The sequence below is a fragment of the Sciurus carolinensis genome, chromosome 13 (assembly GCF_902686445.1).
Source record: "Sciurus carolinensis chromosome 13, mSciCar1.2, whole genome shotgun sequence".
NCBI lineage: Eukaryota > Metazoa > Chordata > Mammalia > Rodentia > Sciuridae > Sciurus > Sciurus carolinensis.
Genome location: NC_062225.1, coordinates 23,294,126 through 23,317,660, shown reverse-complemented (window position 1 = coordinate 23,317,660; position 23,535 = coordinate 23,294,126). Strand labels below are relative to the sequence as shown.

General features: G+C 42.9%; 1 protein-coding gene across 23 annotated transcripts in view; it reads right to left on the bottom strand.

Moving 5' to 3' along the window:
• The window catches only part of Dysf (dysferlin), a 209,931-nt gene that overhangs the window by 38,736 nt on the left and 147,660 nt on the right, over positions 1-23,535 (bottom strand). For 14 of the 23 annotated variants that reach the window (XM_047522099.1, XM_047522101.1, XM_047522104.1 and 11 more), the window contains one exon: positions 18,332-18,394. The exons of the other annotated variants lie outside the window; for them this stretch is intronic. In XM_047522099.1, the coding sequence (XP_047378055.1) occupies positions 18,332-18,394 (63 nt within the window). The remainder of the gene's footprint in view (positions 1-18,331; positions 18,395-23,535) is intronic. 23 annotated transcript variants of the gene reach the window in all.

The window sequence follows — 23,535 nt, the reverse complement described above, 5'->3', positions numbered from 1 at the left end:
AAAAATAGAAAGCCACAAAGCAAATCTCAATAAAGCCTAAGAAATAAAACCCAGGTCAGTCACATTCTCTGAACATTCAGCAATAAAACTTGAAATTAACGAGAAATTTTAAAATTAAAATCCCCAACTTTTAGAAATTTAAAAGCATATTCTTATAACCCTACTGAGTCAAAGTGAAAAACAAAACTAAAATCACAAGTACTTAGAAAATACCCACAATGAGAGGCATATGTCCCCAGTGTATGGGCTACAGACAAGCCGGTACTCACACAAAAATTCAGTCTTAAATGTTTTCACTTTTATACAAAAAGAATGAAAATAAATAATCTGATAATTCAAGAACTTATAAAGAGAAGGAAAATTGTAAATAGAAGTGAACATATTAGAAAGGAAAATACTATTACAATTGATAATTAAACTTCAGAGCAAGTATTCAAAAGACCAATAAAAGAGATAAACATTTATCAAAACTAATTTTTAAAAGTAAGTGCAACATAAGGAATGAGAAGATCAAATAAAAAAGATATGGGTAAGAATAAAATAGGCCTAAATCAATGAAAAAAAAATCTTGGAAAATCTAGGAAGTGGGTGATTTTCTAGAAAAATATAAATTACCAAAATCAATTCAAAAGTAAAAGAACTAGCTACAGTGATGCATACCTGTAATCCCAGCTGCTCAGAAAACTGAGGCAGAAGAACAGTAAGCTAGAGGCTAGCATGGGTAACGGCAAGACACCCATTTCAAAATTAAAAAAAAAAAAAAAAAAAAAAAAGAGGTGGGAATGTGGTTCAGTGTTAGAGGCCTTGGTTTCCTCCTCAGTACTGGGGGCAGAGCGGGAAGGAGGAGTAGTAGAAAACATGAAGAGATCAATAACCCTGAAAGAAAGTGGAAGAGATCTCAAAGAACTAACTTCCAAAAGTGATATCAGGTCAAGATAGTTTCTCTGGAGAAAATTCTACCAGTCTTTCAAAGAATAAATCATTCTTTGTTCCACAACATGGAAAAACTTCCCTGTTTATTTTATGAAGCAAAGTCTGACAAAGAAACACACACACACACATGAATAAGACTCATTCCTGAACAGAGATATAAACATTCTAAATAAAACATGAACAGGTTGCAGCCATAGATCTGGCATGGACAGTCAAGTTATTCCAGAATGCAGAGAGGCCAAGAAGCAACGACCAAGGAGAGAAAACCCACAGGGTCATCTGCAACACAGGTTTGACTCAATGGCCCACTGGCCAGCCACCTAGTTTTGTAATTTAAATATCAGTAAGATTTGTGATTGAGATGAGTAGTGGCCACAGAGACCTTATGTCACAAACCTAAACTATTTACTCCCTGGCCCTTTAACAAAGAGTTGGTCAACCCCTGGCTTAGAAATACAAAACAAAAAGCCAGGAAAGATAACCGGTGGCAGAGGATGTCATCCCAGCTATTTAGGAGGCTGAAAGGATCAAAAGTGTAACACCAGCCAGGGCAACTTAGACTCTGTTTCAAAATAAAATTAAAAATTAAAAAATAAATTAAAAAGCCCCAGAGATGTAGCTGAGTGGTAGAGCACTTGCCTAGCACACTCAAGGCCCTGGGTTCAATCCCCAGTACCACAAAAAATAAATAAATAAAAAAAGGTTATTGAAATTCTTAGCGAATTAAAAATAAGTGTGAGCTTTTCTTAGCATGATGAATATTTTAAAGCAACAGCCACCACGTGCTTAACAGTACCAAGCTTTCTTCTTCCTGAGCATTTATACAGATGGCTACCTCTGTCCATAATTGTATAAGATAGAGATCTAAACCAATAATAACTCAAGGTAGTCAGGAGCTAGGACTCAAGAACCAGACTTCCAAGGTTCAAATCCTGAAGCTCCAGCTGTTGACCTTGGGCAAAAATTTAACCTCTCTGTGCCTGAATTATCTAACCTGTAAAATGGAGAAATAACACCAATTTGATAATTATTATAAGGACTAAACAAGTCAATATGTATTAAATGCTTAAAACGGTGCCTAGCACATAAATGTTTATTTCTATTACTGTTAATAGTATTGTTTTGTGGACCAGGTGAGCTTCTTGGCCAAGGGCTATCTCCCACACACGGCTGGCAGAGCATAGCTGGTCGCAATCTTTCAGGAAGGCAATTAGGCAGCAAGTTTCTACAACCTTAAAAATGTGCATTCAGGGCCTAGAGATGTAGCTGAGGTAGAGAGCATACTTAGCATGCATAAGGTCCTGGATTCAATCCCCAGCACTATAAAAAAAAATTTTTTACAGTATATACTCTGACCCAGCAATCCTATATTAGAAACCCATCCAAAGAAAGTAACCACGCGTATTTAGAAAGATTTAACTTCATTGAAAACAGTGAAAAACTGAAAACAACCTAAGTGCCCAACAACAAGGAACTATTTGGGTAAACTGCACATTCACATTATTAAAGATTATGCAATATACAAATGATTCTGTAGAAATATTGAACTGGAAAGCTATTCACAACTGATGAGACTTATAAAATGAGTAATGGAATCCCCAAGTTTACAGTGCTTACCTCTGAATGGGAAGATTATGTTTCATTTATTCCTTTTGTGTGTGTATTTCTGAATATTTTCTGAGTTTTCATTGCATACAAGAATTTCTTTCATAAATCTGAAACCTAAATTTTTTTAAATAAAGACTAGCAGCAATACGCTTAAAAGGACACCATCACAGCTAAAAAGACAACTCACTGGTTGGGAGAAAAATATTATCAAATCATTTAACTGATAAGAAACTTGTATCCAGAACACATAGAGAACTCACACAATAAGAAAAAAGACAATCCAATTTAAAAATGGGCAAAGGATTTATCCTGGAAGGAAGACATCCAAATGGCCAACAAGCACATGAAAAGATGCTCAACATCACTAGCCATCAGGGAAATACAATTCAAAACCACAGTGAGATCCAAGTGAAGTGGCACACACCTGTATTCCCAGCAGTCAGGGAGGTTGAAGCAGGAGGATGGCAAGTTCAAAACCAGCCTCAGCAAAAGCAAAGTGCTAAGCACCTTGGTGAGATCCTGTCTCTAAACGGAATACAAAATAGAACTGGGGATGTGGTTCAGGGGTTGAGTACCCCTGAGTTCAATCTCCAGTACCAAAAAATTTTTTTTTAATTTTTTAAAAATAACACAAACAATAAGAAAACATTTCACACCCATTGGAATGGCCATGCCCAATAAATCAGATAATAAAGAGTATTGCTGAAGATATGGAGAAACTGGAACTTTGTGCACTATGGTGGGAATGTAACCTGGTGTGGACACTGGTAAAAGAGTGTTGAACACAAGGATCCATATGACCCAACAATTCTGCTCCTGGCATGAATCCAAGAGAAATGAAGATGTTATGTCCCCACAAAAACTTGTACTTGGATGTTCACCACAGCAGCATCCATGATAGCCAAAAAGTGGAAACAACCCCAAAGTCCATCAACTGAAGAATGGATAAAGAAAACAGGATGCCCTCAGACTATGGCATATTATTTGGTAATAAAAAGGCGTGAACAACAGATAACATACTACAGCACGGGTGAACCCTGAAAACATGCTAAGCAAAAACCATTGATCACAAAAAAAAAAAAAAACCCCTATGATTCCATTTCTATGAAATGAGACAAAAAAAAATCAACAAGGTGTCGCCAGAGTCTGGGAATGACTAGGAGGGAATGACTGCTCTCCAGGATGAGGCTTCTTTTCTAGTCACAATGGGCCACCCGCTCCGTGATTTTGCCCCCATTTCCTTCCAGCACCCCACAGGGGAACCCAAGCCAACTGTCCTCACCTTCCACACACATTATGCTTACGATGGAGCCATAATGGACACATTACCTAATTTCCGCCTACTGCCCTTCCAGTCCTTTGTTCCTGCTCTTGCGCTTCCTGCTCTCACACTTTCTTGTCCCCTTCTGGATCCATCGTACTTCTGACCCAACCAGCCTGGGTTTCAATTCAGCTCCTCCCATCTCGCAAATGTGACCAGAGGAGAACAGCAAACCACCTGTCCAGTCTCACTTCAAGTTCACATCACTGTCTCAAGTGTACCCGGGGCCATCTGTCTCCCCATCTCCTGACACCCCCTCTCCCTTCTCTCCTTGGACCTCTCCACTCCTCCCTAGCCTCACTCTTGACACTCACATCCCCAGTACTTAGAATGCTTTCTGGAACACGATTGCAGCTCAGTAAGTACTTGATGGACTTTTGAAGGCCTAAACAGCAGTTGGGGGGATATCTATGGCCTATGGCTACAGGTGTTGAATCACGGCTTTTGGGTTTCCAAAGGCACATAATGTACATTAAAATGACAGGTTTCTAGAAAGCTTTGTGGAGCCAGCTTCCCCCATCAGACGCAAGTGCAAAGGGGGAGAGGAAGCAAGAACCAGAGATTTGTGACAGCTTCTGATAAGGCATCCTACCCCCAATCCCATTAGCTCTTCCATGACTCTAGGGATCTGGTAAGCATCTAGAAGTTACCAGAGAAACTGGGGCATGAGGCACTTGACAGAAGATGATTACACGGATGTTAAGGGAGAGAGCCCCAGGGAATCCTTGACTTTTCCTAGAGACCCCAGAGTATCATGGGAGAGCTGCTAAATAATGCCTCACTCCCTAGGTGGAGTGGGCAGGAGACCTGACAGGATCATGGGGCTGAGATGAGAAGATGCCATCAGCAGATGGAATATGACCCACGTGTCCTGAAATCAGTAGGCCCCTAGATGCCAGGGTGATAAGAAGAGCACTTACTCCCTACAGAGGTAATGACATTATGGAAGCCCCAACCAGAATTTAGCTGCCTCCCAGGGGGACAGAGGGGGACAGAGGTCAAAACTCACTCAAGTTTAAATCTAAAATGTTAAAGACTACCATCAGAAAAAAAAAAAAAAAATACAAACCCAAAGGAGAGAATACGTTGACTTACAGAAAAATAAAATCATATCTCTAACCCTCACAAAGATGACTTGAAAATATCATTCCTGCCATTAAACTAATCGGACTTCCAATGGAGTTATTCCAAACCCACTTCTTCTTTTTCTTCCCAGCAAGTTCAAGAGTACCTTAGCACACCCATAGGAACAAGCCCCACAAAAAGCAGAGCAGCTTTTTCATCTACCCCAGATGTGCCCAAGCCAACTAACCACCATCTGACGCCGGTGGATGCCCATACTGCAAAGGGAATACAGTTCTATGTTCTCTGATTCCAAGTGTGTTCTTGACCCCATTTTGCAACAGCTAAGCATCTGGACTGACAGCACAGCAAGGAGAAGAAAGAAATGCAAGAGGCTTGATTTCCAAAGTGTCATCTAAGGCTTTAACAAGAAGTCTGGCGGTTAAAACTTCATTCTCCCACGCCCAGGGTTCAAGGCCCCTCATTGTTCAGTCAGTCAACCAAGCAAGTCTGATCAAGGCACGGACTGAGTGCCTCTCCGATTTCAGCTAATAGCCAACATTCAGTTCCTGAGCAACCAGAGCCATGTAACAAAGACATGCTTCTCCAGGCTCAATCCACCCTAATGCGCACCCTAATCCTTCCAAAGACCCAAATCAGCATGGTACATTCCAAACATTTAATCTCTCATTATCAGTCAGTGGGCTAACACATTTCATGAATATGGATAGCAAAATTGGCAATAATAATTCGATCTCTTCCTTTTGGAGAAGTCAGAAAGAGGAGTCGGGTTGAAGGGCGAAGACAGAACTTTAATCTTCTCTCTTAGATGACCACTTGAATCAGAGAAAAGTTTCTGATGACATCCACTTTTCAGGTTATAATGTTAAATCTCAGGTCACCATGTAGAAGGATGCACTGACTTTCAAATAAATCAGTCCTTTTTTTAATGATTTTAAGAAGACTTTCATTGCCTATATCAACCCAGAGGTACACATTCTAGACTGTGTTGAAAGTAATTTCTATTAAAGAATCATTAGCACTGAGATAATCACAATACAACAACCCAACACTGGGGTGATTGTGAGACTCCAAGTTGATGTCTTTGAAGATGTCCTCTGACCTATGATGTCTACCATGATAAACTCTCTTGATAATGCCAACATCACCCATTTGATGGCCCAAGCTACTACCTGCTGACTCACCATCTGCATAACTGAAATAAGAGTGTGATGATTCCTTTAATTCTTCAATTAATGTCCTGAGGTTTAAGGAACTGAGACTATCCACTCGTGACACACAAATGCAAACACATATAAAACATTCAAGTACTCACATCTACAGCAGACCAGATGCGTATCCTGACTTTGAACTGACCCTGTCCCAGGCATACTAAGCCACTTAAAACCCCCCAAAACCACACGGACAAATGCCCACTTCCAGCTACCATGTTGATTCAGCAGAACTCTCACAGTCACAGCAAAAAAAAAAAAAAAAAAAAACAATTATTTCCACAGGTGGAGCACTGGGCTTTCAACCTCTTGTTGACACTCCCTATAGTCGGGGTTCCTTGTCTGTCGAGCGGATCATTCCTCTGTGTACCCTGACTTCAAGCTGGATCAACGGCATGGGGATTGGGGGGATGGGGGAAAGACCTAGAACCAAAGTACTGAACTGCTGTCAAAGGCCCAGTGAATACACCTGCCTGAGATCTGGCAAAGTCAAGCAGATAGTAAGGGGACCTTGTCATTTGACTTCTGGTCTGCTCTAGATGGGGACTCACAGGGGCAGGAGGCCTGAGGGACCCAGTTTGCTGGCCCTTTCCCAACTCAAAAGTCTAAGTTAAATACTTGAGCCCGTTAACTTGGTCTTCCAAGAACACATACACCCGTGGAGAGCTCCTGAAGGAATGGAATCCATTCAGTAGGTTGAATGAAAGAAGATTCCATCAGAGTATCCAAATCTATGAAGAAATCAATGACACATCCGTAATTCAGCATCTGTGATGATTCCGATAGGGCCTGGGTGGGCGAGAACTCACCTAACCCTGCTGCTTATGGAGACAGTTTTGCTTAACAAAAAGTTCCAGCAAGCTATTTAAGAGAAAAACTATTTTTGAAGGCCTTCCCAGGACTGCAGAAGTATTTATCAAACTACAGACACTAATATTAGCTATCTTAAATTCAATTTTAAAAGGATTTGGGGGGAGCCTACTATGTGCCAAAGTCAACCTACTGTTCTAGTTACTCTGTGCATTTTCATACACAAAATCACATTGCTTTTCAAATAATTTTTGAACTGTTGCTAACAGGCTGATTTCCCCATGCCTCGTTCATGCACAGAGGTGTTGAGGACACTGAGTGAGTTAAGGAGCCTCACCAAGCACCCTTAGAGGAGCCCTGTGCTCAAGAGTGAGCCCTAACAGGTTCCAAGCACTACTAAGACCCAGGCTAGGCGGGGATGGCATGCAGGACCCAGAGAGGAAGGCAATAGGTTAAACCTAGGAGACGCTTTCTATCTGTAGATATCCAAGGACAGCCAGGAATGGCCCTCTGGAAAGAGAAAAGCATTTCTTCTCTGGATGGACAAGCAGGTCCTTTGGGCCCAAGGGAAAGACCCCTTAGGGAGGAGGATGGTGGCGGGTGAGGGCGGAGGCAGGCAGAGCTGTCTGGGATAACCGGGCCTCCTCCTCCCTGATGGGGCCTGGAGTTTGCCAGACAAGTTTCACCCCGGGCTGTCCCCCCTGCAGTGTGCATCGAGGGAGGAGGGGTGCACCCCCGAGGAGACCACAGGAATGCCAAGCAGGGGAAAGGCGCCCCGAGCCAAGGGCTCCGGCAACGAGGATCCAATATCGGCGGGTGACTCCAGCCCCCGTAACAGGAGAGACCGTAAAGTATGTGCTCTGCTTCCCAACCAGCAAACACAGCAAATAACCAATTACTCCAAATAGCTAACAGATTTCAGCTCTGATTTCCCTCCCTTCGTTGCCCGCCACCCCCGCCCCAAAAGCCTTCACTTGTCATTTGATGGGTGATTTGTATTTGCTCTGAGAAAAGGAGAGAAAGAATGAGTCATAAGGAAGGTCCAGATTACACCACCGACAGGCATCGAACCCCCTAAACATTAATGGGAGCAGGGAGGCCAGCCTGTACCAGCAGCAGTCGAACTCAGGTCTTTTTAAAGAAATATACATCTCTTACCTTCAAACTCAGTGATTTTTGCTACACCAATATTGCCATGTAATGTCCTTAGGAAACCTGCCTTCAGGAGAAATTAAGCATCTTCCTAATTATTGCAACCTATATGTACTAAAGGACAGGTAAAACCAGGAATACTATTAAAGTTAGAACACTCCTGCTCCAACTCCCAAGTTCAGAGGTAAAACCGAGAAGCCCAGGGAGGAGCTGTCTCAGATGCCTTCTGGAAATGCTTCCTTACTTGGGAGCCACACCCTGTAATTGATTCCTTCGCCCAGAAAACCTTTGCTTCAAAGTCTTGGGATAAATTGTTGTCAGTACTCATGAGCTGCAATGAGGCATCCCCCGAAATTTGGAATTAAGTGAAACAGGACTGCCCTTGAAGAATCAGACCATAAAATAAATGCACGGGGATCTGAGCAAGGAGAAGCAGATATCACCTCAACAGAGAAGAATGCCTCCTATGCTAAGCCTTAACTCTAGGTGGGAAGGTGTTAGTACATCCAGGAAAAGAATATGTCAGAGAAAAAACAATCAGTCCACTCGGGCAGAAGCAAGTGCTGAATTTTGACATTTGTCCAAAACGGAACCATCAGAGGAGAGAGCACCAAGGCTTAGGGGCTGAAGCTGTGCCTACCCTAGGAGATGGACAGATGAGGCCATCTTGGTCAGCTGCCACTAAATTTCAAATCACATCACTAACTCTCCTCATTCTGATTGTTCATCCCAGTTGCTGAGCTTGCACAGACTAAGAGCTGGACCAGTGTTCCAGGTGGCCTACTCCAGGCAGGCATTCCTCACCATAAACTCATAAACTGGCATCCTCAGGTTAGAAGCTTGAGAAATAGGTGTCGAAACTGACCATCAGATGTCTGAACCCACAAGGTTTAGGAAACACTCAGCCAAGGCTACAGAAAATTCCCTAAGGTACATCCCTGCCTTCAGAGAGAGGGTCCTCTCTACTTACCAAACTCCTGCATAGGACTTACTAAGCAAGGAGCATGGCTCTGAGCTGTCTAGAAAACACCCAATTGCCACAGCAAACAGGAGACAAAACCTTCAGTCCAGAAGAAAAGTCTCTGACCCGGGATCCCTTCTTACATCTCCCACCCTATTAGATTTCCAAGTGGCAAAGTCAACTACTAGCAAATCTAAAGGGTTTCCTTCTTCCAAGTTTGACATTAGAAGGGGCCACGCATTGATGGACAGAATCTGCCTGAGCTCCTGTCACGTAACGAGCAAAAACTTCCTTCTGCAGGGAGAAGCAAAAGGACAGGAGAAGGCACTACAGTTTTTAAGAAGGGGAGCCATCAGAGGATGGAGACAAGTGTCTGCCTGGCTAAAGAGCAGAGTCAAAAGCAGAAGAAAATGAATTGCTCATGTATGTTCATAGGAAGTCTCGAGAAGATACCACAAACTAGAAATTAAAGCTCAGTCCTGAAGCAGATGCAACCTGCTTGATGGAAAACATGACTTGTCAAATTTAAAATTAAAATCAAGACTTTGATTTCCAGCAAAACGGCAAATAAGACAATCAGAGAAATCCTCCAAGCAAGAACATCTGAATGAACAGATATCTTTAAAATCTATTTTAAATGCATGACTGGGCTGATGGGCATGTAAAGAAAATCCTTAAGGGCAAATGAGAAAGGAAAAATCCAGAGAAATAAGGAACCAAATGCATAATAACTAGGGGACCCAGAAAAGCCACAAGTTGAACATTTAGTTTTAAGTGAATCTGGGTTTGTAGTGTCTCCAGGCATCTGGGAAAAGTAAATGCATATCCTCCCTGGAAGAATGTGACTTCCATCCAGGCCTCAAAGAATTCTCAGATTAAGTTCCAAGGAACATGAGTTCACAATCAAAAATAGTGAAACACATAAGGAACAAGACACCATGAGCAAGAGAGCTAGAACCAACCAACTGCAGAACCAGACCTGTTGGAACAACAGAAATAGAATTGTCAGAAATAACACTTTCAGAAGAAGTCTGTTTAGCCCATGATGCCCCATCATCCCATATGTTGGACACCTGTGAAAACTTAAATTGAGCAATAAATATACCATTGATGGTAACTTTGAAATAAATATTTACATTTTTAGAATTCTAATCTTGAGAAAAAATAAAAGATGAGTGAGAAGTGATAATATTCCTTAATATTACTAATGATATCAGAGTCAATAACAATTATAAATTATATAATAAGCTCTAGACTATGATTTCCAACCTATTTTGATGCACCTGTGTCAATTTCATTGAAATAGTCACAGAATTGAAAATTTGGCATTTAATGGGTTAGAGAAATAAAACATACTAAAAATATAGCAAAGGGACAAGAGCTCTTCAAAGCCAAGCAAGTGGCCAGGCCAGAGATGCATTTCTGTAGTCCTGGTTACTTCGGAGGCTGAGGTGAGAGGATCACACGTTGGGCCTGGATGACTCTGTAAGATCCTCTCTCAAAACAATATTTTTTAAAAGGGGGTTAAGGGTGTAGCTCAGCAGCAGAGTGCTTGCCTAGCATGCAGGAAGTCCTGGGTTTAATCCCTGCACTGCAAAAGCAAACAAGCAGATTGGAGAAAGAACTTTTAGAAATTAAAATCTAATACTTAAAGACTAAAAACTCGATTAATGGAGTTAGGTAGCAGATAACAAATGGCAGGCAACTTAATGAATGGGAAGATATATCTTCAGAAATTAGCCAACATGCAACACAAAGAAAGAAATACAGTTGTTCCTCTGTATCCACAGAACTCCAGTGAGAAGACCCTGATCTGAAGGTGCTTAAGGCTTTTATATAAGATGGTGCAGCTTGATACCAAGCACCAAGCACCAAGCACATCTTTCTGCATATTTTAAATCATCTCTAGGTTGCTTATGATGCCCAAAACAATGTACATGCTATGTAAATAGTTGCCATAGTGTATTGTTTAGGGAACAATGACAAGGGGAAATGTGTGTATGTGTTCAGAACAGATCCAATTTTTTTAAATATTTTTGATCTGCAGTGGTTTGGATCTGTGGCTACAGAACCCACAGATCACAGAGGGCCAACTGTAATATGAAAGAAAGTTTAATCAATATGGAGACTAGAGAAGGTCCACTGTATACCTAATTGGAGTTCAGATAGAAATGATGGAGAGACTGGGGAATATGTAAGATCTGAAGAGAGAACAGTTGAGAATTATCCAGAACTAATGGGGGTGGGGGGAGTACTCAGATTTGAGAAGCCAACAGCACAGTGGAAGTCAGAAGACAGTGCTGACAGAAAAAAACTGTCAGTAAATCTAGTGTTTCCAACATAAGCATGAACTAGAAATATTTTTCAGACAATCAGAGAGTGAGAAGTTTATAATAAACTGAGCACCATGATGGGAATTTCAATCAGTTCTACTTCAAGGAGTAGGAAAATGATCCCAAGAGGAAGAAGGCTAACATACAAAAAGAAATAGCAGGTGTGACTACAGCTAAAGGGAAAACTCACTGCTTAAAAAATAAGAATGTTCTTAAATGCAGTTTTCAAAGATTAAAGTATAAAACAAAAGTTTGGCAATTGGTAGGTGAGTAGAGTTAAAGCATTTTAAGTTCCTTGTAATATTCTGGAATAGGCTATACATGCCAATTAAACTTAGACTTGCTAAGTTAAATATGCAAGTTAATATTTCTCTACTAGTTGCTAAAGGAATAAAAACAAAGTACGATTTTGAAAAAGAAAAACATGAGATCAGGATAGGGCTAAAGGAGACACAAAATAAGATGGAAGAAATAAATGCAAATGTATCAGTAACTATCATCATAATGATACCAAAAAACCCTCCAGAATCAATCTATTTGCTATTTATTCACAGGAGAGACACCTAAAACATAAAAGTGACAGAAAAGTTGAAAGGAAAAGGACAAAGATATTCCAGAGAAATGTTACTAAAAGAAAAATGGTATATTTTTTCTAACATGAACAAAACAGACTAAGAAAAATTCATTTTAAAAGGTAGAAGATTTTTAAAGGCAAAGGAACATGTTGTTAAAAGATTCAAATCTCCAGGAAGATGTAAGAATTATAAACTTGTTTGCACCTAGTAACACAGCATCAAACACATAAAGAAAATGCAGACAGGTTTATAAGAAGAAACTGAGAAATGTCACATCAAGGTAGGCTCTTAATTTACCTCCTTCAGAAACTGATAAACCACACATGTCTGAAAATCATAAGAAACACAGATTGGAATAACACAATTCACAAATCTGTTCTAAATGGACACATCATATGTAAAACACATTTGGAGAATACATACTCTTTTCAAGCACACACAGGAGGGTTTCAAAAACTGACCTTTTCCTAGGCCATAAAGCATGTGTCAGGTCATTTCTAAGTATCATTACACACATGCTACATTCTCTGGAACATAATAAAATTAAGCTAAAAAATCAGTAACAAAAAAGATAAAGTATAAGTTAGAAACTTTCAAACTACACTTTTACACTGGTGTCAAAGAGGAATAACAGAAATCAGAAAATATTCAGAATGGAAAATAACAAATATACTCCTTGTCGAATCCTGTGGGAAGCATAAAGCAGAGCTTAAAGGGAATTTTACAGTCCTCAGTGTTTACAGAGAGGTTAAAATTATAATAAACCTCCCCAAACTAGAAGGAAGGAAATAATAAAGAAATGAATAAGCCATAAAATAAGGAAACAATACAAAAGATCAGCTAAAAATTGATTTTTTGAAAAGACTGGAAAAAAATTTGACAAATTCTGGCACAAATGATAAAATGTCATTTTAGGAATGAAAGGAGGCATGACTAGACATGACTAGAAGAAAATTTTTCAGAAAAATTAAGAGGGTATTATGAAAAATGTTATGCCAATATTTTTAGGAGGAAATGGATAAATTCCTATAAAATATAAATCACTGTAAGTGACTCACCTAGAAACAGAAAATCTCAAAGGTCCTATAAACATTTGTTAAAATTGTAGCAGCAGTTTAAAATATCCCCAAGAAGAATGCTAAGTCTGAACAGTTTTACAAGTGAATCTGCCAAACACTTAGGCAACAGATAGTGCCAGTCTTATGTCATTCTTTTAGAGACTAGAAAAAGAACGTTATAAAGGGACTCAAGTCCCTTTATAAAATTACTATTACATGGACACCAAAACCTAAAAAGATTGTATGAAAAAGAGAAACTCCAAAGCATATCATTCATAAAAGTTGAAGCAAAAAACCTTAAATATTTGCAAACTAAACCCAACAATGCAGGAAAAAAGATAATGTATCATGACCAGGCTAGTTTGTTTCAGAAATGTGAAGTTGCTTCAGCACTAACAAGGAAAAGAAATCTATCAATATCATTCACCACATTAAATGATCGAAGGACAAAAGACATACGACTGCCTCAACAGATTTGAAAAAATTCAATAAAACTTAGCAATAATCTTGTTAAAAACTTAGCTAACTAGTAATAGTTCTCAGAAATTTCATACTCAATGGTGAAATATGAAAACATTCGCTTTTAAAGGAACAGCCAGTTACATAAAACATCCAGCTGAATGTCCTAGCCAGTGCAATAAGGCAAGAAAATGAAACAGTAGAAAAGAAAGAGAAATAAAACATACATGGAGGAATCAAAACTAAGATTAATCACAAATTATATGATTGACACCCAGGAAACCCAGAAGAACCCATGAGTTGGAAGAATTAATAAGAAAGTCTAGCAAAGTTTCTGGATACAAGAATCATATACGAGAATCAATTTCATTTTTATATCTGCAAAAATGAATTAGAAAATGTACTTTTAAAGCACAATAATGCATAAAATAGTAGTCTAAGTTTAATAAAAGTTGTACCTAATTTTTTGGATAGAATTATAAAAATTTACTGAAAGACATTAAAGAAGACCTAAACAGATGGAGAGACTGATCACATTGATGGTTTAAAAGAAAGTATTATAAAACTGTTATCCCCTATCTGATCCAGAGGTGCACTGTATCTCAATCACAGATATTCACAGTTGTTTATTTGTAAGAAGTTGATGGATGAGCTGATTCTAAAAGTGGGGTAGAAAAGCAAAGGACTAGAGTAGCAATGATACTCCTGAAAGTAAATAGGCAGGGTCTTTCTGTCCCAGAAATCAAGACTTATTAAAAAGCTGCAGTTAAAACACACATGCACACACAGAGTGGACTATTAATACAGAAAAAAAAGAAACACTAGAACAGAATAGAGAACCTATAAGTAGATCCATTTATATGAAAACATTATATATGATACAGCTATTATTATAGACTAATGAAAAAGGATGGGTCATTCTATGATGATGTGATTATCATATGGGTCACTGGCTATCTATTTTGGAAAAAATAAAAAACTAATCTCTACCTTACAGTTTGCACACACACACACACACACACATACACACACACACACCATAGTATGAAAAGCAAAACATTCAAATTTTTTAGAAGAAAGTGTAGACAAATAGGGGCTGGGGTTGTGGCTCAGTGGTAGAGCACTGGGTTCAATCCTCAGCGCCACATATAAATAAATGTGTCCATCTACAACTAAAATAATTTTTTTTTAAAGAAAATGTAGGCAAATATCTCCTTTTAAAGATTTTTCTTAAAGGAGAGAGAGAAAAATATGAAATGATAACTTAAGATATCCAAAATAGATACAATAGAAATTTCAGAGATCTCAAAAATGACTTGAATGGAGAAGTTAAACAAAACCTAACTTCACATCAGCAGAATTGTTGTGGAACTGGTTGCTTGGATGAAAACAACCTAAAAGAGATGAAATGCTATTAAACCTAAAAAAGAAAAAAATAAATAACACAAATATACAAAATTAGGGGTGAGAATGAAAACAGGACAAATAACACTGTCTTTAATTGTAGGAGCATGCACAAACCTAGCCAAGGTTAACAGGTAACATGGGGACATCTAAGCTACCAAATTGACTGAAGGCACAGAAACAGAATTCCCTCCAAAAAAGGGTCAGTCCCAGTTTTACAAACACGTAAATTGAGAGCAATTGTCTTATGCAACTACACACAATGCCCATTCATGGAAAGTTTCCATAATTCAAAACTCACATGCATACTACATACTATTTTCATGAAAAGATGACAGATAGCCTGTTAATCAGCTAAACCATAAATAAAATTCTCTTGGCTGCCACCTTTTAATTTATAGGATCGTTAATCATTTTTTAAATTTAGGTGGATTCATATTATTACCCATTTTGTATCTAAAGTAACTTTTTGAATGTTTATATCATGTCATTTCCAATTCATATATGTCAAATTCACAAAGAGAGGTTCAAGTGTATTGTGGAAAATTTTGAGAAACAATAGTTCTCACACCCTAGAGACAGTTAAAGAGCATAGAAAGAATAAATGCAACCGAAAAATATTTTGTGGGATTGGTATGACCCTGATATCAAAGTCCAATAAAGTCAACCCAAAAGTAAAACTGATTCATAGAGGTGCAAAAATTCTAAACACATACATAATACAAAATCTAACTCCATACATAGTAGAAGTTCTGCTTCCCAACTATCCCTTCACCATGAACAAACCTAGGAGCTAAGGTCCAGAGCCAGGGGACTGCCTGTGGCTACTCTAGAACACCCAGCAACTCCCAGAAGGTGAGCTGTATGTTTCCCAACAGCCAATTGCTTTTGTTTCCAAATCTGTTTATGCCAGTTGTTCCATATGGTAATTAGATAGATATTGCAAAAATGTACAAAACGTAATGCTCTTGACATTTTAAAAATTAAGTACAAGTGGGAACACAATGACTGGGGGATCCTAAATATTAAAAGAACTGTGCACTCAGATTTTTTTGCTAGGATCATTAAGTTCTCATCAAACTACAATAAATACAAAGCTGAAATTCAGACATGGTCTATAACAAAACGATAACAATGGTCCTCAATTCAGGGCATCCAAATTCAAAGAGGGCTCAGCACACATCAAATGATTAGCACGTGAAGATGCGTGGATATGGAAAAGCCAAAATCTTTATGGCATGACGTATGCTTTTTAATGAGTCCCTGGTAAACTAACTTTTTCAATTAGCCAACCTACTACATGTTTGCATTGAAAAAGAAGGCTTCAGTCTCAGCAAACTGTAATATCACAACCAAAGGGACTGATTTGGGTTACCACAGGAATATGAGACAATTCTACATCAGAGTAACAGGAAAATAAAATGGTCATCTTGATAACTGCCAAATGATATCTAATAAAATTCAACTCCTATATCTATTTTAAACTAATAACAAACTAACAATAAAGGACATGACTGAACAAAATCCAAAATATCTGAAAACAACCAATTATCATAATACATGGAAAATGAAAGAGGCACTTTCATTAATCAGGGACTAAATAGTTTTGTTCACTAGCATATCTATTATCAAATGTTATTCTGGAAAAAAGTACAAAATATAAGTACTAGAAAGAGCTACTTATTCCCATTTGAAGAAAACAATCTTACACACTGGAAAAACCCAACCAAATCAACTAACAACTGTCAGAACTAATGAAGGAGCATAATAGTCAGTTTCAAATTAAGTACACGAAAATATTGTTTTCTTATATTCTAGCAGTAGTCAAAATCTTTTGAGGGGGGAATACCAGGGATTGAACCCAGAGGCACTCAACCACTTAGCCACATTCCCAGACAGTTTTTTTTTATATTTTATTTTGAGACAGGGTCTTGCTAAGTTGTTTAGGGCCTCACTAAGTTGCTGAGGTTGGCTTTGAACTTGCGATCCTCCTGCCTCGGCTCGCAGCCACATGACAGGCGTGTGTGACCTCACCCAGCTAGTAGTCAAAATCTTAAGGGAATAAAAGATATAAAATGCTATATAGACTATAAAATGCCTAGTAATACACTTCAACAAGAAATGGCTGAACCTATAGAAAGTAAACTGAAATAACTCCTTGAAGGAACATAAAAGGGCAAAATAATGAGAATGAACAAATTAAACATTCAATGATAAGGAGTAGTAAATACTTTATGGATATCCACATGACATGCAGCCATATTTTTAAAGAATATAAACAGGAGAAAAGCATTCTCATACTTTCAATTTTTAAAATGCAGATTATAAAAATGTACTGCCTGGCATGGTGGCACATGCCAGTAATTCCAGTGGCTCAGGAGGCTGAGGCAGGAAAATTGCAAGCTCAAAGCCAGCCTTAGCAACTCAGTGAGTCCCTAAGCAACTGAGCAAGAAGGTATATCGAATTTTAAAAATAATGAAAAAGGGCTGGGGAGTGTTGCTCAGTGGTTAAGCAACCCTGGGTTTAATCCCCAGTACCAAAAAAAAAAAAAAAGTACAATATGAGTTCCATTTTTAAAAAAATTAAAGGAGACACAGGTATGTAAAAGACATCTAAAAATGTAGGCACATACAAATCTTAATCTTAAAGGAGCTTATCTTGAACTGGTAGGAACACAAGTAGTTTTAACTCTCTGCCCTGCACTTTGTGTTTTCCATGTCTTCAGCAAAAGATAAACCAGAGGAAAATAAAAATAGACAGCACTTCCTCCTGGAATTCCAGAAGACCCTGAATTCAGCAGTCCTCCATTGGCACATGAATGGAATTTGACTCACTGCCTTTTGGCAGGTCTCGGCTCCCCTGCTTCCCCGGGCAGGTCCGGGCTTCCTCCCACGGGAGCACGGGACTTCATACGTGCACACTGCAGGCTCCACACCAAAGCACCAAAGCCACCTTCCCAGAGGGACCCACCCAGAAAGGCGGCACCTGGGAAATCAGCCGAGGCAGGCAGAAAGGAACCCTGCCTGCAATGCAGCCACTGACTGGCAGCCCACCTCTCAGAACCCACCAGGACCAGCAGGGCCCTTCAGTCCAGCACACCCCCCATGCCTCGGCCAGGGACAGAGAAAGTCAGCCTGCTTTGCACGCACATGTCCCAGAAGTCAGAGTCCCATCTAGAGACCTACCTGCTTGCAGTGGCCCAGGCAGCCCCAGCCAACCCCCAGCCCTACAGAGGTTAACAGGACTGAAAGGAATCCCAAGATGCACCAGGAGATGACATGGGGCCGTCCACTGCTGAGACCCTACCCCAGAGCTTTCTCCCAACCCGCCTCTAGTTCCCCTCCTCTGTTCCCCTCCTAACTCCCACCCCTTAGCCCCCCAAGGGAAATCAAGGAGCCCACAAATAGGTAAGTAATACATACATGAGGACTGGATGGAGAAGATGCCGGGTTAGTGGGGGCCAAGCTTGACAGACCATCCGCAAGCTACAAATTAAACAGGCTGGTTAGCGACAGGATTAGGGGATTCCTTCAGGGACGGCTGGACGGCCCAGGGGGGTCATCCTCTCCCCCGTCCAGCACCCTCTGCTCCTCCAGGTAGCCACACCAGCTGTGGGAAGAACATGTGCCCCAGGCTCCACGGCCCACCAGCTGTGTGACCTCAGGCAAGTACCCTGACATCTCTGAATCAATATCCCCATCTAGAGAACGGCACCAAGCCCACCTCACAGGAGGAGTGAGAGGAAGGGTCCAGACGCTCCTCCTGTGAGGTGAGGCACACAAATGTTGCCCTGGCGCAACAGCAGCCCTCTCCCATGCCCTCCCTGCCATTCCAAAATCTGCCTACGTCGGGGACACTCCTGCTCCTCATTATGGAGGGGGTTTCTCCTAACAGGTAGGCCACACCATCCCTGCTGGGCAGGGTTCCTGAGCAATTGCAGGTTTCCCGGTCTTGCCTCAAAAATCAGGGCATCACATGGCTCCTCAAAACCTGCGCCAGGCAAACCTTAAGTCTTCCAGTGCAGCCTGCTGCCCTTCGCGACTAACTTTCTGCATCGTATCTTTGCTCGCTATCTTCAGTACTGTAACTCAGTACTTATAGGGTACTTATCCCTGGGGCTGGGGACCGAAGGCAGGAGACCTGTTCAGAGGGCACCACAGCAGGCCAGGGGAGGTGACAGGAGTCTGGGTAGAGGAGCAGGGGGAGGCCAGGCAGGAGAGGCGAGGGGTCAGCAGGGCCCAGAACACCAGGGCCAGACTCTTTCCTCCTTTGAGCCCCACACAGAGGGTTCTGGGAAGAGTCCATAGGAGGTCAACCACCCAGGCCCATCCTCCCTCCACAGAAAGAGCCCTGGAGACACTCCTCAGGGGGTCAGGAAGAGTGCAAAGAAGGACACAGAGGATGCAGCCCTGCTGGGACCTGGAGGGGAGTTAGGGGACTCATAGAGGCCACCCTGCTCTGTAAAGGGAGCATCACTCCTGGGAACATCAGAGCCAGAAGCCTGGGCAGGAGGGCAGAATGGCCCAGGGGCACCCAGCCAGGCCCGCTGGCCACGTGTGGTTGGGCACGGCAGGGCCCCTAGAATAGCCTGGATGAACCCCCGTGCAACCCCCCAGCTGGACAGAGAGGGGCCCAGTCCCTCCCATTCTCCTCTTGAAGCCCACAGAAGCCCTATTGTTATTTTTACTACCGTCCTTTTTTTAGAAAGGTGAGAGAGAAACCGGCAGTTCACCAGAGCAAATGGGAGAAAAAAATAACGCTAAACATAGTGCCCCAAAGATGGAGTCCAGCTTCAGAAATTACACGTTCCCCTTTGGGATGCGGCATAATTTGCTGCTCGGGTTCTGGGAGTGGGTTTCCACCTTCATGGCGTCCCAGAGACTATAACTGGAGAGGCGAGCTCAAAATTACCCCGAGCTGGGAGCCTGGGGGCCTGAGGGCCTGGGAGCAGGCCAACCCCCCGCACCTCAGCCCCGGGTGTGGGGAGCAGGTCAGTGCCACCTTCTGGTGCTTCCTCCACTCTGGCCTGCCAGGCCTGCCTCCTGGCTAAGCCCACGCCACCACACACACACACACACACACACACACACACACACACACAGACGCCTCTACCACACAAACACACAAACACATTCCACCTCTAACACACACACACACACACACACACAGACACCTCTACCACACAAACACGCAAACACATTCCACCTCTAACACACACACACACACACACACACACAGACACCTCTACCACACAAACACGCAAACACATTCCACCTCTAACACACACGCACACACACACACACACAGACACCTCTACCACACAAACACGCAAACACATTCCACCTCTAACACACACACACACACACAGTCCCACTTGCAAACCTCTGCCCAGATTCCTGCCTACCAGGCAAGCCCTGCTCTCTCCTCTGTTCTAACCCCACCCAGCCTCCTCTGAGGCCTCCCTCCTGTGTCCTCCTGGGAGGGCTTCCCTGATTACTCAGCCCAGGCTGATCCCTCAGGTCTAGAGAGTCCCAGATGTTGGTGTCCTGATTTCTAAAGCACCTCATCCCTGCCACATCACTCACTTGAGATCCGCTAGACACCTCGTCTCCCCAGGATCCAATTCCCCAAGTGTTCTCTCTCTCTTTATTATCCCCACTCCAGAAAGTCTCCTCTGGAGCCCTAAAGAGGAGACCCCCACCCTCACCAGTCTCTCAGAATGCTAGACAAGAGTCACCCTGACACGCCAAGTGGGCTCTGAGGCTTCTCCTCGCCTGGAGAGGGGGCAGTGTGGGGGGTGCAGGCCACCATGTCTGCTTTGAACTTCAAGACCCTCATTGGGCCTGAGCTGGGGCAGCGAGCCCTGGGCATCTGCTTACTGTTTTTCTTGCCATTTTTATAATCATAACACCCAGAACTGGTTTAATGAGAAAAACAGATTCATAAACAAGGGCCCTAATTTTTTTTTTTTTTAAGTAGCAATGGGAGTCAGAATCAGAGACAGATCCAGGGACAGAAGAAGAGAAAAGGACAGAGAAGGAAGTGTGGACAGCAGTTCCTTTAGTTGGAGGTAGTGCCCACCTGCTCATTATTTTCCAAATTTTATAAAATGAACATGTGTCCTATTTATGACCAGATAAGAATGAATATATCCTTTTTAAAACAGTGGAGACCTAGGAGGAATAAAGTCTGCTCTCCGTCTGTGAGGATTCAGCTCCACCTGCCTCTCAGTTAAGGCCACCATTCCTGCCAGGCAGGGCATTCCTGCCCTCAGAGCTTGTCCAGTCTTGCTCCCATCCTCCCCACCTCCCTTGCACACTCATGTGCACACCGTACCACACACACACAGGGACAGGTTGACACCTACTCAGAGAACAGCCTGACGGATCAAGAACAAAAGGTGGAGTAGATCTGCAGGAGCCCCCAGCCCGCCCCAGCCCACGTCTACAGAGAACAGTTCAGACCCGCCAGGCGCCCAGGCACTCGGGGTCTCCCCCGCCCCAGAGATGAGTGCCCGCCCACGAGCCCCAGGACGCAGAGCAGACAGATCTGCCTCATCCATACACCTTGTCATCTCCAGAACTGACGACTCCTGACACAAACCAAGATGCTTCTGGAAAGCAGAGGACCGCTCTGCGTGCCAGCATCAAGAATCTCAGGTGACGTTTTCTACCTGTGCAGTGGGCTCCTCTCAGGACCTGAGCAGATGATGACGAGGCTTCCTGAACAGAAAGAAGGTGTGACCAAGGAAAGAAAGGGCGGAACCTGCAAGGACAGGGTGAGCTGGGTGAGCTGGAAAAGAGCCCGAGGTCAGCGCCACAACTGACCAGGTGGGCAGCCATGTGGGGGGTGTGGGCAGGAGGACATGAATCATGAGAACCAAACAGACTGCTGAGCAACACAGCCTGGCCAAACAGGAGCCAGGTGAGAACTAAATTCTGCCCGAAGCCTTGTCCCTCCAGGTCCCACAAGCCAGGGCTTTCCATTCTGTCCGCACTGGAAGAGGGGTAAAGGGATGAGATCCCAACCAGAAGCATCTGGCAAACTATTACAACTGGTCCTCCAAGTGCCAGGGGCTATGGATGAGAGATGGAGGGTGAAAGATTTCCTGGACCCACTAAGTCAGATCAATAGACCTCGGAGAAAAACACAATACAAAATCAGATAGACTGGGGGCTTCCTTGGAGGACCAGGACTCCCTGGGGACAAGGGCTGGTCTCAGTGCTAAACTTGGGGCTCCTTGAGAACAGAGCTAGGGCTGCCTCCATCAGTTTGCTCAGTATCTTAGGGTCCCTGAGAGCAAGCTGGTTTGCCCTCCTCCTTCTCCCCGCCCAACTCTCAGGTCAGGTGAGGCCAATCCCCTACCCCACCCCGTGGTGCACCTTCAGCCAGGAGCCAGCTCCCAGCGCCCCACTCCTCACCACTCTGCCTGGCCAGCAGCACTAGCCGCAGTGGCCATGTGCTCCCCACCAAGAGCACGGGCCTGGCCCTGGCTCAGACCCTAGCCCCAGTTCCCTTGTGTCAACGCTGGGAGGACCGCCAGACTAGCCTCCTCACTGTCTGCCTCTGGCTGTGCTTGTAGCCAGCAGGACCCAAAATAATCCGTCCCCGTCCAAATCTGCAGATGTTTTGAGGGCAGCACACAGAGGACAGAAATCCTGCTGGGCAGGCCCTGCCTTTCAATGCATAGTCAGACAGGCCACCAAGCAGGGCAGGAAACAGGAGCCAGGATGAGATGGTCCAGAGTTTGGGGCAAATTCTCTGCCTGATTCACCCAACCAGGCCAGAAGGCATAAGCAGGAAATTTAGCTAAACTTCCTATTGAGCCATCTGAAATTTCCATCTGGGTTTCCCCAGCCAGGAGAGGTTCCTCCTCAGACCCATACAGACAGAGGACAGGCCATCTATCCATCCATCTCTCCATTCATTCTCCCATCCATTGAACCTTTGTGGAACACCTCCTCTAAGCCGGGCCCCAAGCCGGGCACTGAGGATATAAAGAGGAAGGTACCCCAGTCACTGTCCTGAACTTAGTCCAGGGAAGATGCTGGACTTTAGAAGACCTAGGGCAAGTTCAGTGATTGGGATCTTCCAGGAAAAGGGGAGGAGCCAGGAAGACTCCTCAAAAGAGATGACCACACTGAAGCTGAATCTTAAAGACCGACCAGGAGTTGAGCAAGCGAGCAGAGGCCAGGGTGGCCTTAGCAGAAAGGATGGCAGCAGCGCCAGGCCCTGGAGAGCCGCGGAGGCTGGGGAGACAGTGGGTTGGGGCTTCTGATGCCTCATTAGCACTAGGAAACTACAGAGCAAGACCTTTCGACTGAACCCCAGAGACGTTCCCCTGGAAGAGGCATAAAGATGAAAGAATGAGAGAGAAAGCCAACAACCCTAGATGACACAGGGAAGCCCTGTAGACTCGATCTAGGAACCCTGAGCCCAACCCAGACCCCAAGACGGTTCTCTCGCTCTCAAAGCTAATATTTGATTGACAGTTTAAAGAACACAGACCCCTCTGAAGTGCCACTCCATCCCGGGCACATCTACAGTCTGGGGGCCTGAGGACACAAGAGCAATCTACATGGGCTGGAAGACCCTGGCTCCAGGCAGCCTGGCAGCTCTGGGAGCC